This window comes from Sinohyriopsis cumingii, chromosome 4, assembly GCF_028554795.1.
Source record: "Sinohyriopsis cumingii isolate HCF-2022 chromosome 4, ASM2855479v2, whole genome shotgun sequence".
In the NCBI taxonomy this organism is placed as follows: Eukaryota; Metazoa; Mollusca; class Bivalvia; order Unionida; family Unionidae; genus Sinohyriopsis; species Sinohyriopsis cumingii.
In genome coordinates this window covers 6038766-6051809 of record NC_142964.1, presented here as the reverse complement: position 1 = coordinate 6051809, position 13044 = coordinate 6038766, and the positions used below count along the sequence as shown (strand labels likewise).

General features: G+C 36.2%; 1 protein-coding gene across 1 annotated transcript in view; it reads left to right on the top strand.

The window, feature by feature from the left end:
• Positions 1-13044, top strand: part of LOC149800571 (U3 small nucleolar RNA-associated protein 15 homolog) — a 141327-nt gene that overhangs the window by 20040 nt on the left and 108243 nt on the right. The window contains exon 2 of the mRNA XM_089954516.1: positions 9190-9282. Coding sequence (XP_089810642.1) covers positions 9190-9282 — 93 coding nt within the window. The remainder of the gene's footprint in view (positions 1-9189; positions 9283-13044) is intronic.

The window sequence follows — 13044 nt, the reverse complement described above, 5'->3', positions numbered from 1 at the left end:
AGTAATCAGACTTGGATGGTTGCAATATTTCTTTGTCATCTCACATCAGATTATTGACCAGTATCAAATTGACTGTTAATATTCAATTAGACCTTCTGGATTTTATTTTCTGCTGCCTGCCACTAAATTATTCACCAGATGATTTGGCAGTATAATTTAAATGTGATGAAGATGTAATTCATTCTCCTCAGTTTCACGCATTACTATGCAATGTGATAGAAGACCAATTGTGGATGGAACATCTTGGGTTATCCTGGTGTTTTAATGGATTTCTTATTTGATCAAGACTCCCATAATTGGGTTTGAAAGATAACCAGGCAAAGTGACTGGTATATTTTCTCAGAAACCTAGACATATCATACGTACTTGCCTATAAAGTCGAGTCAAAGTGCAAACAACAAAGATCCTGATCTGCCCTAGCATAATGTGCCTACAGATGAAGGTCTATACTTTTTATTCTACTGGCATTATTTTTAACAAACCACACAGATGCAGATCTGCCAGCACATTATGTGACAGCAGATCTGGGTCTGTGCAGTTTGCATGTAGGCTTGACTTGTAAGCGAGTATGTATGGTGTATAGATCATTCTAAAGGCATTAACTTTCTAACTGGTCTGAATTAGATTGCTTGCTTTTTAATCTGAACATTTTTTAATCTCCACTCTTTAGTAAGGGATATTGCATTATATGTTCAGTTTGTCCATTATTCTTTCTCTCCACAACTTGGCTCCTGCTGAACCTGTGGCAACCATGTGAGCAGAGTGAACTATTTAGGCAACTCTAAAGGGGTCTTTTGGATGGTGTTAAAGGTCATGTATGAAAAAATTGCAACTAGTTTACAACAACATTTTGTAATATTTTTAAAACAAACTTTACACATGGATTTACATTGGGAGATTACAAGGGATTATAACAGATTTTAGGCCATGACCCTTGGTCATGGTTTGAATTGGGGATGGTTGGTGGGGGGGTGTAATAAAAAGGGTGGAGATTTGCATTGTAAATCTGGCAGTGGCTCTTAAGTGTCATCATTGTTCTTGTATTGCAACAGTATGTGAAAAGCTTCATTAAAATTTTGTTAGAAAAAAAGAAGACTGTAAAACCGATAGGACCATTATAAAGCATCTAACATACTATATTTACTAAGTAACAAAATTGCATGAACTTTCTGTTTTAAATAACTTTCTGAAAGACAGAGCTTGACATTATAAGTAGCCCACAAGGATAGGAAATTTCCTGCCATACCAGTAGTTTTAATAATTTCATAAACCCATTGGGTTGTTTAAGTTGGCACCAATTTGCTCATGAAGAAGAAAAGCAAGTGAAGAAGGACTAGGAATAAGCAGGAATTAATGGCTACCACTCGATATAACTGACCCTCAGATATATGATCACCACTCTACATCACTGATGCAGATCTGATATCACCACTTTACATCACTGATGTAGATCTGTTATCACCACTCTACATCACTGATGCAGATCTGTTATCACCACTCTACATAACTGACTCAGATCTGTAGTCACCACTGTACATCACTGATGTAGATCTGTTATCACCACTGTACATCACTGATGTAGATCTGTTATCACCACTCTACATTACTGATGCAGATCTGATATCACCACTCTACATCACTGATGTAGATCCGTTATCACCACTCTACATCATTGATGCAGATCTGTTATCACCACTCTACATCACTGATGTAGATCTGTTATCACCACTCTACATCACTGATGCAGATCTGATATCTCAGAATGTACTACTTTGCATCACATACTTGGATCTGTTGCCTAATTTTTATACACCTAACCTGAGAATATCACTGACTCTGATATGTGGCACATAATGCACAACTCAACATTACTAACTCTGATTTCTTGCCATAGCATACACCTGACAGGGAAAACCATGACTCAGATCTGTTGTCCCATAATGCACAGACTCAAATCTGTCATCTTATAACAGACCTGACTGGGAACCTTACAGGTTCAGATCTGTAATCACATAAAGCACCACTCTCCATCACAGACTCAGGTCTATTGTCACATATGATATACACCTTAATGGGAACAATGCAGTCTCATATGTGCCATTAAATTTTGCACATAAATGGGAACAACGCAGTCTTGTATGTGCCATTAAATTTTGCACATAAATGGGAACAGTGCAGTCTTGTATGTGCCGTTAAATTTGCACATAAATGGGAACAGTGCAGTCTTGTATGTGCCATTAAATTTTGCACATAAATGGGAACAATGCAGTCTTGTATATGCCGTTAAATTTTGCACATAAATGGGAACAATGCAGCCTTGTATGTGCTGTTAACTTTTGCACATAAATGGGAACAATGCAGTCTTGTATGTGCCATTAAATTTTGCACATAAATGGGAACAATGCAGTCTTGTATGTGCCATTAAATTTTGCACATAAATGGGAACAATGCAGTCTTGTATGTGCTGTTAAATTTGCACATAAATGGGAACAGTGCAGTCTTGTATGTGCCGTTAAATTTTGCACATAAATGGGAACAATGCAGTCTTGTATGTGCCGTTAAATTTTGCACATAAATGGGAACAATGCAGTCTTGTATGTGCCATTAAATTTTCCACATAAATGGGAACAATGCAGTCTTGTATGTGCCGTTAAATTTTGCACATAAATGGGAACAATGCGGGTCTTGTATGTGCTGTTAAATTTGCACATAAATGGGAACAATGCAGTCTTGTATGTGCCGTTAAATTTTGCACATAAATGGGAACAATGCGGGTCTTGTATGTGCTGTTAAATTTGCACATAAATGGGAACAATGCAGTCTTGTATGTGCCGTTATATTTTGTACATAAATGGGAACAATGCAGTCTTGTATGTGCTTTTAAATTTTGCACATAAATGGGAACAATGCAGTCTTGTATGTGCTGTTAAATTTTGCACATAAATGGGAACAATGCAGTCTTGTATGTGCTGTTAAATTTTGCACATAAATGGGAACAATGCAGTCTTGTATGTGCTGTTAAATTTTGCACATAAATTGGAACATTGCAATCTCATATGTGCCGTTAAAATTTGCACATAAATGGGAACAATGCAGTCTTGTATGTGCTGTTAAATTTTGCACATAAATGGGAACAGTGCAGTCTTGTATGTGCCGTTAAATTTTGCACATAAATGGGAACAATGCAGTCTTGTATGTGCTTTTAAATTTTGCACATAAATGGGAACAATGCAGTCTTGTATGTGCTGTTAAATTTTGCACATAAATGGGAACAATGCAGTCTTGTATGTGCCGTTAAATTTTGCACATAAATGGGAACAATGCAGTCTTGTATGTGCTGTTAAATTTTGCACATAAATGGGAACAATGCAGTCTTGTATGTGCTGTTAAATTTTGCACATAAATTGGAACATTGCAGTCTCATATGTGCCGTTAAATTTTGCACATAAATGGGAACAATGCAGTCTTGTATGTGCTGTTAAATTTTGCACATAAATGGGAACAATGCGGGTCTTGTATGTGCTGTTAAATTTGCACATAAATGGGAACAATGCAGTCTTGTATGTGCCGTTAAATTTTGCACATAAATGGGAACAATGCAGTCTTGTATGTGCTGTTAAATTTGCACATAAATGGGAACAATGCAGTCTTGTATGTGCCGTTATATTTTGCACATAAATGGGAACAATGCAGTCTTGTATGTGCTTTTAAATTTTGCACATAAATGGGAACAATGCAGTCTTGTATGTGCTGTTAAATTTTGCACATAAATGGGAACAATGCAGTCTTGTATGTGCTGTTAAATTTTGCACATAAATGGGAACAATGCAGTCTTGTATGTGCTGTTAAATTTTGCACATAAATTGGAACATTGCAGTCTCATATGTGCCGTTAAAATTTGCACATAAATGGGAACAATGCAGTCTTGTATGTGCTGTTAAATTTTGCACATAAATGGGAACAGTGCAGTCTTGTATGTGCCGTTAAATTTTGCACATCAATGGGAACAATGCAGTTTTGTATGTGCTGTTAAATTTGCACCACTCAAGGATGCTTTACTCATTTATAAGCATACATCTGGCTGGAAACATCCCAGACTCAGTCCTGCTGTCTAATGCATGCATCCATCAGAGACTGAGAGCTGTTGTCACATAATGTACACCTGAATTGGAAAATCCCAGACTTCAAAAGCTGTCACATATATATGCACCAATCAACTCATGGAGGCTTTGCTTGTGTATAGCATACACCCTGTGACCTTTGTCACATAATGTACCATTCTTCTCACAAGTACTTGGCTTGTGTGTCTATATCGCATACTCCCTACTGGAAACATCATGGACTCCAATCTCGTCACATAGTACATCACCATTCTCCTTACAGAGGCTTTGCACATGTAACGGATACATCTGACTAGTAGCATCACAGACTCAGATCTGTTGTTGCATACTGAACCAATTCTTGCTCGAGCTTTCATAGCTGTAGCATACACCCAGCTGGTAGCGTCACAGACTCGGATCTGTTGTTGCATACTGAACCAATTCTTGCCAGAGCTTTCATATCTGTAGCATACACCCAGCTGGTAACATCACAGATTCAGATCTGTTGTTGCATAATGCACCACTCTGTATTACTGACTCTGATCTGTTGTTACATTGTAACATTGCCCTCTTAGTAGGAGGGTTGGTTAATTGGATTTGGCTGGCATTATCTAGAGGATAACCTCCCTTGATGTTATAGACCGGTGGGAGTGAAAAAAGAATAGAATTTCAACAGAGAACTGAGCAAGAATACTGGGAAGAAATAAAGCAATACGAGCCCCCTTAGACAAGAAAATAACAAATTTGATCAAACAAATTAAATGCGGCAGTTCCAATGCAAGCTAAATTATGTCAACAGAATTTAATAGCAGTGTCCAAGTTTGATTTATTTTATCATAATAACATGTGGTGAAAAGAGTGCAATGTCCCCGACTGATTTGCATCACCTTCCTCCCTTGACCGTGTACCAGCATCTTCCTATTTCCTTGACTTCCTATTCTCTATGCTTCGTCCCTTCCTGGTCTTCCTAATCCTTAACTCGTCACTTCTTTTCCTTTGGACTTCTGTCTTAGGACTGTCCTGTCTCTTTCCCAAGAAAGCTGTTCCTTAAAGGACAACATTACCCCATAATCTATGTACCATTTTCTACACGGACATAAAATTCCCTCACTTTGTTACTCAGAAGCATACAAGCTATCCACACATTACGTAAATTCTGACTTAGTACAGTAGAACATTACCCTCACTTCACAGCGACAGGCCATATTTATACCATTCGCAGTAGCTAACGTTACTGTATCTCTTTATATACGCTACCACATGCTTGGTTACTATTGTATAAAATTCACAAAATTCTAGCTCGCAGCAATCCCTAACTTACAAGACTATTTAAACATTACAAAATCAAATATAATTATTGTTAACTTCTGATACTCAGTATTGTCCTAATGGACAAAGAAAATTATTCATATAATCCTATGAAATCCTACCCATATGAAAATTTTAGATCGCATGCAATCAATTCCACCAGTGAACGAATAACTGTAAAATGAAAAAGTAAATTGCATAACAACTCTAGCATCAACACTTTTCCATGAAATTGAATAAATGATACATAATATGGAACCTAGTCATAGCAAACACATTTGCATAAAACAAACAATAAAAAATATATAAAATTATGTGGAAAATTAAAATTGCATACCCTAATGCTGTTATCTTTTAGAACTTGTGCATCCTAGCACTAAACCCTGTCTTTTCTCACAAGACAGCCACCTGGTCTCTTTCTTGTTTAACGAGGAAAGCATTATTCTCTTTAGGCTTCCCCATGAGCCAAAACTACACCTCTCAGGAAATTAAGGTTAAAGAGTTCTGACTAAGGTTGTCACTTTAAATTCACATTGCTTCTAAAATGTACGCCTTAATTTATTCTGCCCAATCATAGGCACTGGTTTCTAAATTTTCCCAAAGATAATTTCTTCCATCAGATTTAGACAGCATAGCATCTGTGAACTACAGGGTATATCAATTTCCTTTAGAAAGTGATAATTTGACATGGGTTCTTATCAAGCGGTTATGGTCAGTAGCTCAGATGTTTACATTCTCAGGACAGTGTAGCAATGCCCTTGGTCAAATCTCACTAAGTGATAAATTCTAGCCTTTCAAGCTTTAACACTGACACTGGAGAGAAAGGAAGAAAGGTTGAAGTGACCCTTCACAAAGACTTTTCTGGCTTAAATGCGATAACATTTTAATGCTCAATGCATTCAACTTTAAGATTCAAAATTTGACACTTCACATACATAATGACACATACAGCTATACACTTGACTGGGAACATCACTGACTCGATTCTTGTCACATGATACACTTCTTACAGATGGTTTGCTGGAGGTTAGCATACATCCAACTTGCATAATTTTAATGCCACCCTCTTTATAAAGGGTGTGGATTGATTGGTGGATTGTACCTTCTTTCTAGGTGTCCGCTTTATTCGGTTCTCGTTATCTAGGAGATGATCGCCCTCGGTGTTATTGCCCAGATTGAGTAAACTTATAGGTAGAATAAATAGAGATCTGAGCAGATATATAGAACAGAACGACTCGAGCCCTCGTGCATAGAAATCCAAATTAAATCAATTACATAAACAGTGGTGATAATACAATGCATGAGGAAGATACTCTTCTTTTTGGAATAACCCATATTACACGCATCAGTCATACACCAAAATAAAGGGAATTAAAGCTTCTTTGAACAATACCTAAGATATACAAGGTCTTTTTTAAATAGCCAGTTATAACCAGTGAGGAAATGGGGGGAAATTTTTTTCTTTAAAATTCTAACCCTATGCAAAATGAAGTTTCGGAGATAGCTTACATTGTGTTATTACAATGTTACATAAGTGTGCTTCTTGGAATGGTTAATTGTTAAGTTAAATTCAGGTTGGGCGATTGATATTAAATTTACGTATTTAATTAAAGTTAGTTTTACAAGGGGCCTGAAGTGTTTTATGTTGCATACTTTTCTCTTTGAATTTTCATTACTTTTGCCTTCTCCTTGTGAATAATTTCTTTATAATCAGTAGAGGTTATCGGAGTGATATTATTGCTATTGGTTGTTTCAGATATTTGCATGTATTTACTGAGAACTATGCAGGTAAAGCATTTTTAGACTACATGTGTTACAACTCTATGGACTTAAACTAAGTAACAAAATAGAGCAAAAAGTTTTGTAATATTCAACAGATAGTCCCTAGAATACAAACTGAAAATTTTAAAAGAACTAACAGTATCATGAATCCAGTCCCAAATAGTCTTTAAAGTTCAATCACAATTTTGAAATGAAGTCCAGTGGTGTACCAAATAAATCCAGTATTGAATGTGTTGATGTGCCTGTAGTCTTGAATGTGCTAATGTGCCAAAAGTCTTTTGATGCATCACAATGATATAATGCAGAAAGTTCTTAAATGAATTCACTATAATTCCAGCTTAATGATTTAGTCCAAGTAGTATTAATGAGCACTTTGTTATTCCACTGAATAATTTGAATTAAAAAAATCCACCCAAACTAAAAACTAAACACAACAATTGAACTGATTCTGCTTCAGATGTTCAGGATATAATTAATACTTTTGAAGTAAACAACATTAATATAAAAGCTACTACACAATAATAGAGCCAATATATAAGCCAGGTTCACTTCTAAAACATTTTAAGTTGTGAACAAGATTTGGAATTTCCAAGTGAAAAACTCATGTCCTGGACATAGATTCAAGTAAATATGTTTAGCTCCATTAATAATGATTTGAATATATAATCTATAATCACAGAGAAATATTAGCTATGTATTGAAAAATAAATGGCACTAGTCAGGTAGACCATAAACTTGACCACTGAGAAAAGTAAATATACAATGCAATTTAAATATACATAACACATGTGTTGTTGCTTAACATGGACTGCTTATTATATCTTTGCTCTGGTGGCCTAGTGGTTAGAGTGTCTGCTTCTGATTGCAGGTTCGAACCCCGGTTGAGTCATATCAGAGACGTATAAAACAATGGTACTAACAGCTGTCTCATGATGCGCTCAGCATTAAGGTTAGTGTTAGGACTGGTCGGCCTGGTGTCAGAATAATGTGACTGGGTGGAACATCATGCTACATGTCTGAGGCTTGATGCCCTAGTGCTAGACATCACTATAAACTGCCACACTGCAGACATGATAGGGATGTGACTGAAAAATTGTTAAAGCTACGTTATAAAAATCCCAATCGCACACATATCTTTGCTGAGGCATAATTGTGCAATAATTATTCTTCAGTTCAGTTGTTTTGTTTTATGCATCTGCCGTAAGTGGATCATTATGTGTTATGTTATCCATTTCTCTGCCTGTTACTAACTTTAACTTTAGTTATTCACCAGCTACAGCTACCAAACTTTGAGAATGGCTTTTACTTTGGGTTAAGGAAGAAATCTGTTGATTTCTGGCTCCAAAAATCAAATGTCAAGGTCACTGTGATTGGGAAAAACACTATACTCACCATCTCCAGTTACCAAACTTTACTGATTGCTTACACTTGTGGTATGGAAGAACCCTATTGATTTATATTGATTTCAAGGTCACTGACTGAAAGAAGAAAATGGTTCCCACACAATAATTTCAGTTGCTTTTGCTTGGAGTCACATTGACGTTGGGCTTAAATTACAAAGTTCAAGGTCACATTGAAACAACAAACCTGGTTTCAAACAAGAACTTAAGATCTTCATTAGTACAGTTAATAAAAATTTGTGGATGGCATGGATTTGATGTAAGGAAGAACCCTTTGATTTTGGAGTCAATGGTCAAAGGTCATAGTTACCATTACTGAAAGAATACATAAATGGTTTCCACAATAACACTAGTTATAATGACATACCTCAACCAAATTTTGCGAATGGCTTGCACTTGGGTAAGGATGAAGGCTGTTGATTTTGAGATTAAAAGATTAATGGTCAAGGTCACTAAATGAAAGAAAAAAGTGGTTTCTGCATAATTTTGCAGAAATTTCAGTATTATACATTGAAAGCTATTACACATGGGGTGTTCATAATATGCTTGTTTTTCTCTTTCTTCATTGGAATATAACAATTTATTATCTTTTGATGTAGATTCCAGTAACAAAGAAAGAGTATGGAGCGATCACACACATAGATTTCTGTCCTGTTGAACCACATTACTTTGCAGTCACAAATTCTACAAGGGTAAGTAATTACAGCATTAAATAGTGCAATTACTTTGCAGTCACAAATTCTACAAGGGTAGGTAACTATAGCATTAAATAATGCAATCACTTTGCAGTCACAAATGCTACAAGGGTAGGTAACTATAGCATTAAATAATGCAATTACTTTGCAGTCACAAATTCTACAAGGGTAGGTAACTATAGCATTAAATAATGCAATTACTTTGCAGTCACAAATTCTACAAGGGTAGGTAACTATAGCATTAAATAGTGCAATTACTTTGCAGTCACAAACTCTACAAGGGTAAGTAACTATAGCATTAAACAATGCAATTACTTTGCAGTCACAAATTCTGCAAGGGTAGGTAACTATAGCATTAAATAGTGCAATTAACAGACATCAGAGTTTTATTTTCCTGTATTTGTAGATCTGTATTGTAAATTTTAACTGCTGAATTTTTTAAAAATAGATTGTCATGTTTTGTCCTTTCATAAACAGAGAAACACAGAATTTGTTTTATGTTGTATTATATCTATTGCTTTTTTATCCCTTAAACAGTAACCCTTTCCCCTTCACAATTTTTCTCCCATGATAAGACCAGGAAGATAGCCTAATAAATATTTACAAAAATAGGGTGGTGGGGGACTTGTTTATCAACAAAGAAATATCCTTTAATAATTGCCATACATTTTGAAAAAGTTGTGGATTTGCTCATTGTCAAGCATGGGCTTGTAATTGGTTTAATATGGTATTACGTTCTGGTAGTTGTTTTGTAGATGTATTGACAGCAGTAATTTCAGTAAATACGCATAACATGAATCTATTATAACATGCATATATTTTCCAGTATGAGAAAGTTTTCATTGGCTGAGATGACAACATGTAGTTTGTGATAATCTTGATATTTCCGTCATGATGTCTTAGTGTGTTTTACTGGGTCATGTGCAGTTGAAATTATATTATTACTAGACTATAACTTAATTAATTTAAAACTTTGAATTAGATCATTTAATAAATTAATTATAGACTTGTTTTTACTGAATATGAGGTTTATATCCACCTTTTGATATATCTTCTTTAACTTGTTCATCAGCAGTGTGATACATGGGTACAGTATATCCCTTCAATAAATGCTTTCTTGATTCAGAATTGTATCATGGTTCAGTAGACTCTTAAGACCTTCTCCTTCAACAGTGCCATATATACTTTCTTATGAGTCCAACTGCAAACTACACTGACCCAGATCTGCCAATGCATAATGTGCTAGCAGTTCTGGGTCTTTGCAGTTTTTTTAAATAGGAGTAATGAGTAGAACAAACAACTGAGAACCTGTTTTGCAGGTACATTATGTTACAGCAGATCAGCATTTTTGTTGTTTGCTGTTTGACTTGACCTATAAGTAAGTACTTATATGGTTCTTAATGTCCATTGTGACAAAGTAGGCAATGTCATGGGTAGTACTACTTAATGTCCATTGTGACAAAGTAGGCAATGTCATGGGTAGTACTACTTAATGTCTGTTGTGACAAAGTAGGCAATGTCATGGGTAGTACTACTTAATGTCCATTGTGACAAAGTAGGCAATGTCATGGGTAGTACTACTTAATGTCCGTTGTGACAAAGTAGGCAATGTCATGGGTAGTACTACTTAATGTCCATTGTGACAAAGTAGGCAATGTCATGGGTAGTACTACTTAATGTCCATTGTGACAAAGTAGGCAATGTCATGGGTAGTACTACTTAATGTCCATTGTGACAAAGTAGGCAATGTCATGGGTAGTACTACTTAATGTCCATTGTGACAAAGTAGGCAATGTCATGGGTAGTACTACTTAATGTCCGTTGTGACAAAGTAGGTAATGTCATGGGTAGTACTACTTAATGTCCATTGTGACAAAGTAGGTAATGTCATGGGTAGTACTACTTAATGTCCGTTGTGACAAAGTAGGTAATGTCATGGGTAGTACTACTTAATGTCCGTTGTGACAAAGTAGGCAATGTCATGGGTAGTACTACTTAATGTCCGTTGTGACAAAGTAGGTAATGTCATGGGTAGTACTACTTAATGTCCGTTGTGACAAAGTAGGTAATGTCATGGGTAGTACTACTTAATGTCCATTGTGACAAAGTAGGCAATGTCATGGGTAGTACTACTTAATGTCCGTTGTGACAAAGTAGGTAATGTCATGGGTAGTACTACTTAATGTCCATTGTGACAAAGTAGGCAATGTCATGGGTAGTACTACTTAATGTCCATTGTGACAAAGTAGGCAATGTCATGGGTAGTACTACTTAATGTCCATTGTGACAAAGTAGGCAATGTCATGGGTAGTACTACTTAATGTCCATTGTGACAAAGTAGGCAATGTCATGGGTAGTACTACTTAATGTCTGTTGTGACAAAGTAGGCAATGTCATGGGTAGTACTACTTAATGTCCATTGTGACAAAGTAGGCAATGTCATGGGTAGTACTACTTAATGTCCATTGTGACAAAGTAGGCAATGTCATGGGTAGTACTACTTAATGTCCATTGTGACAAAGTAGGCAATGTCATGGGTAGTACTACTTAATGTCCATTGTGACAAAGTAGGCAATGTCATGGGTAGTACTACTTAATGTCCATTGTGACAAAGTAGGCAATGTCATGGGTAGTACTACTTAATGTCCATTGTGACAAAGTAGGCAATGTCATGGGTAGTACTACTTAATGTCCATTGTGACAAAGTAGGCAATGTCATGGGTAGTACTACTTAATGTCCATTGTGACAAAGTAGGCAATGTCATGGGTAGTACTACTTAATGTCCATTGTGACAAAGTAGGCAATGTCATGGGTAGTACTACTTAATGTCTGTTGTGACAAAGTAGGCAATGTCATGGGTAGTACTACTTAATGTCCATTGTGACAAAGTAGGTAATGTCATGGGTAGTACTACCCATTCCAGCTAAAGGGTACTGCTTGGCAAATAAACTGGAAATACTTGCTTGAGTGTAGCTATTAGATTTCTTGTAGAGAATTTGACATCAATAAGGAATTGAAGAAAACAGAAGCACAGTTGACTGGGCACAGTATATGATGTAATCCCTGGATATACAAAAGTATTGTTTTAGAGAATTTCAAAGATGTCAGTAAACATGGATAGTAACATATATTAGCACTGTCTTGGATGAAGACCACTGGATGTTTACTGGACTATGCTGATAAAGTGATGCTGATAAAGTGAGGCAGTATGTAGTTACATACATAGGTTCAACTTGGCAGTGAGGTCAGCAGCAGCAGTGTTGCATTCTTCATGATGGACATGTCACAAGGGTTTACACCTGTTGGCAAAGAGGACTTAAAGATAGCATTTGGGTGTGCACATAGGCAGTCCTGGGCTTGCAGGCTCAGATAAGTCCTTTGTAATAAATGGTAGGGAATATCTGTGTGGTCCAACAATGGTTTCTCCCCCAAAAAATGAAAATGCAATCAACAATGAAGAAGTGCACTTTACGTCACCAAAACTTATATAGATTTTGTTCTGGGGATGGATTCATTATTATTCCAAGCAACAGTGATTATAATGCTTCATGCATCAGTGGCAAAAACATGCGTTCAAGCACCAGCACAAGTCTCAAAAGAAGCCAAAGGCCATGGAGTGGAAAAAACAGCATTAGTTATTATTGGTATTTTGGTTTGTGGTTGTTTTCATTTTTTGCACTAGCTTTACTTTCTGCACTTGTCCACATGGTGAGAGGATATAAATGGAAAAAGATTGACCACTGTTCTGATAGCGTGCA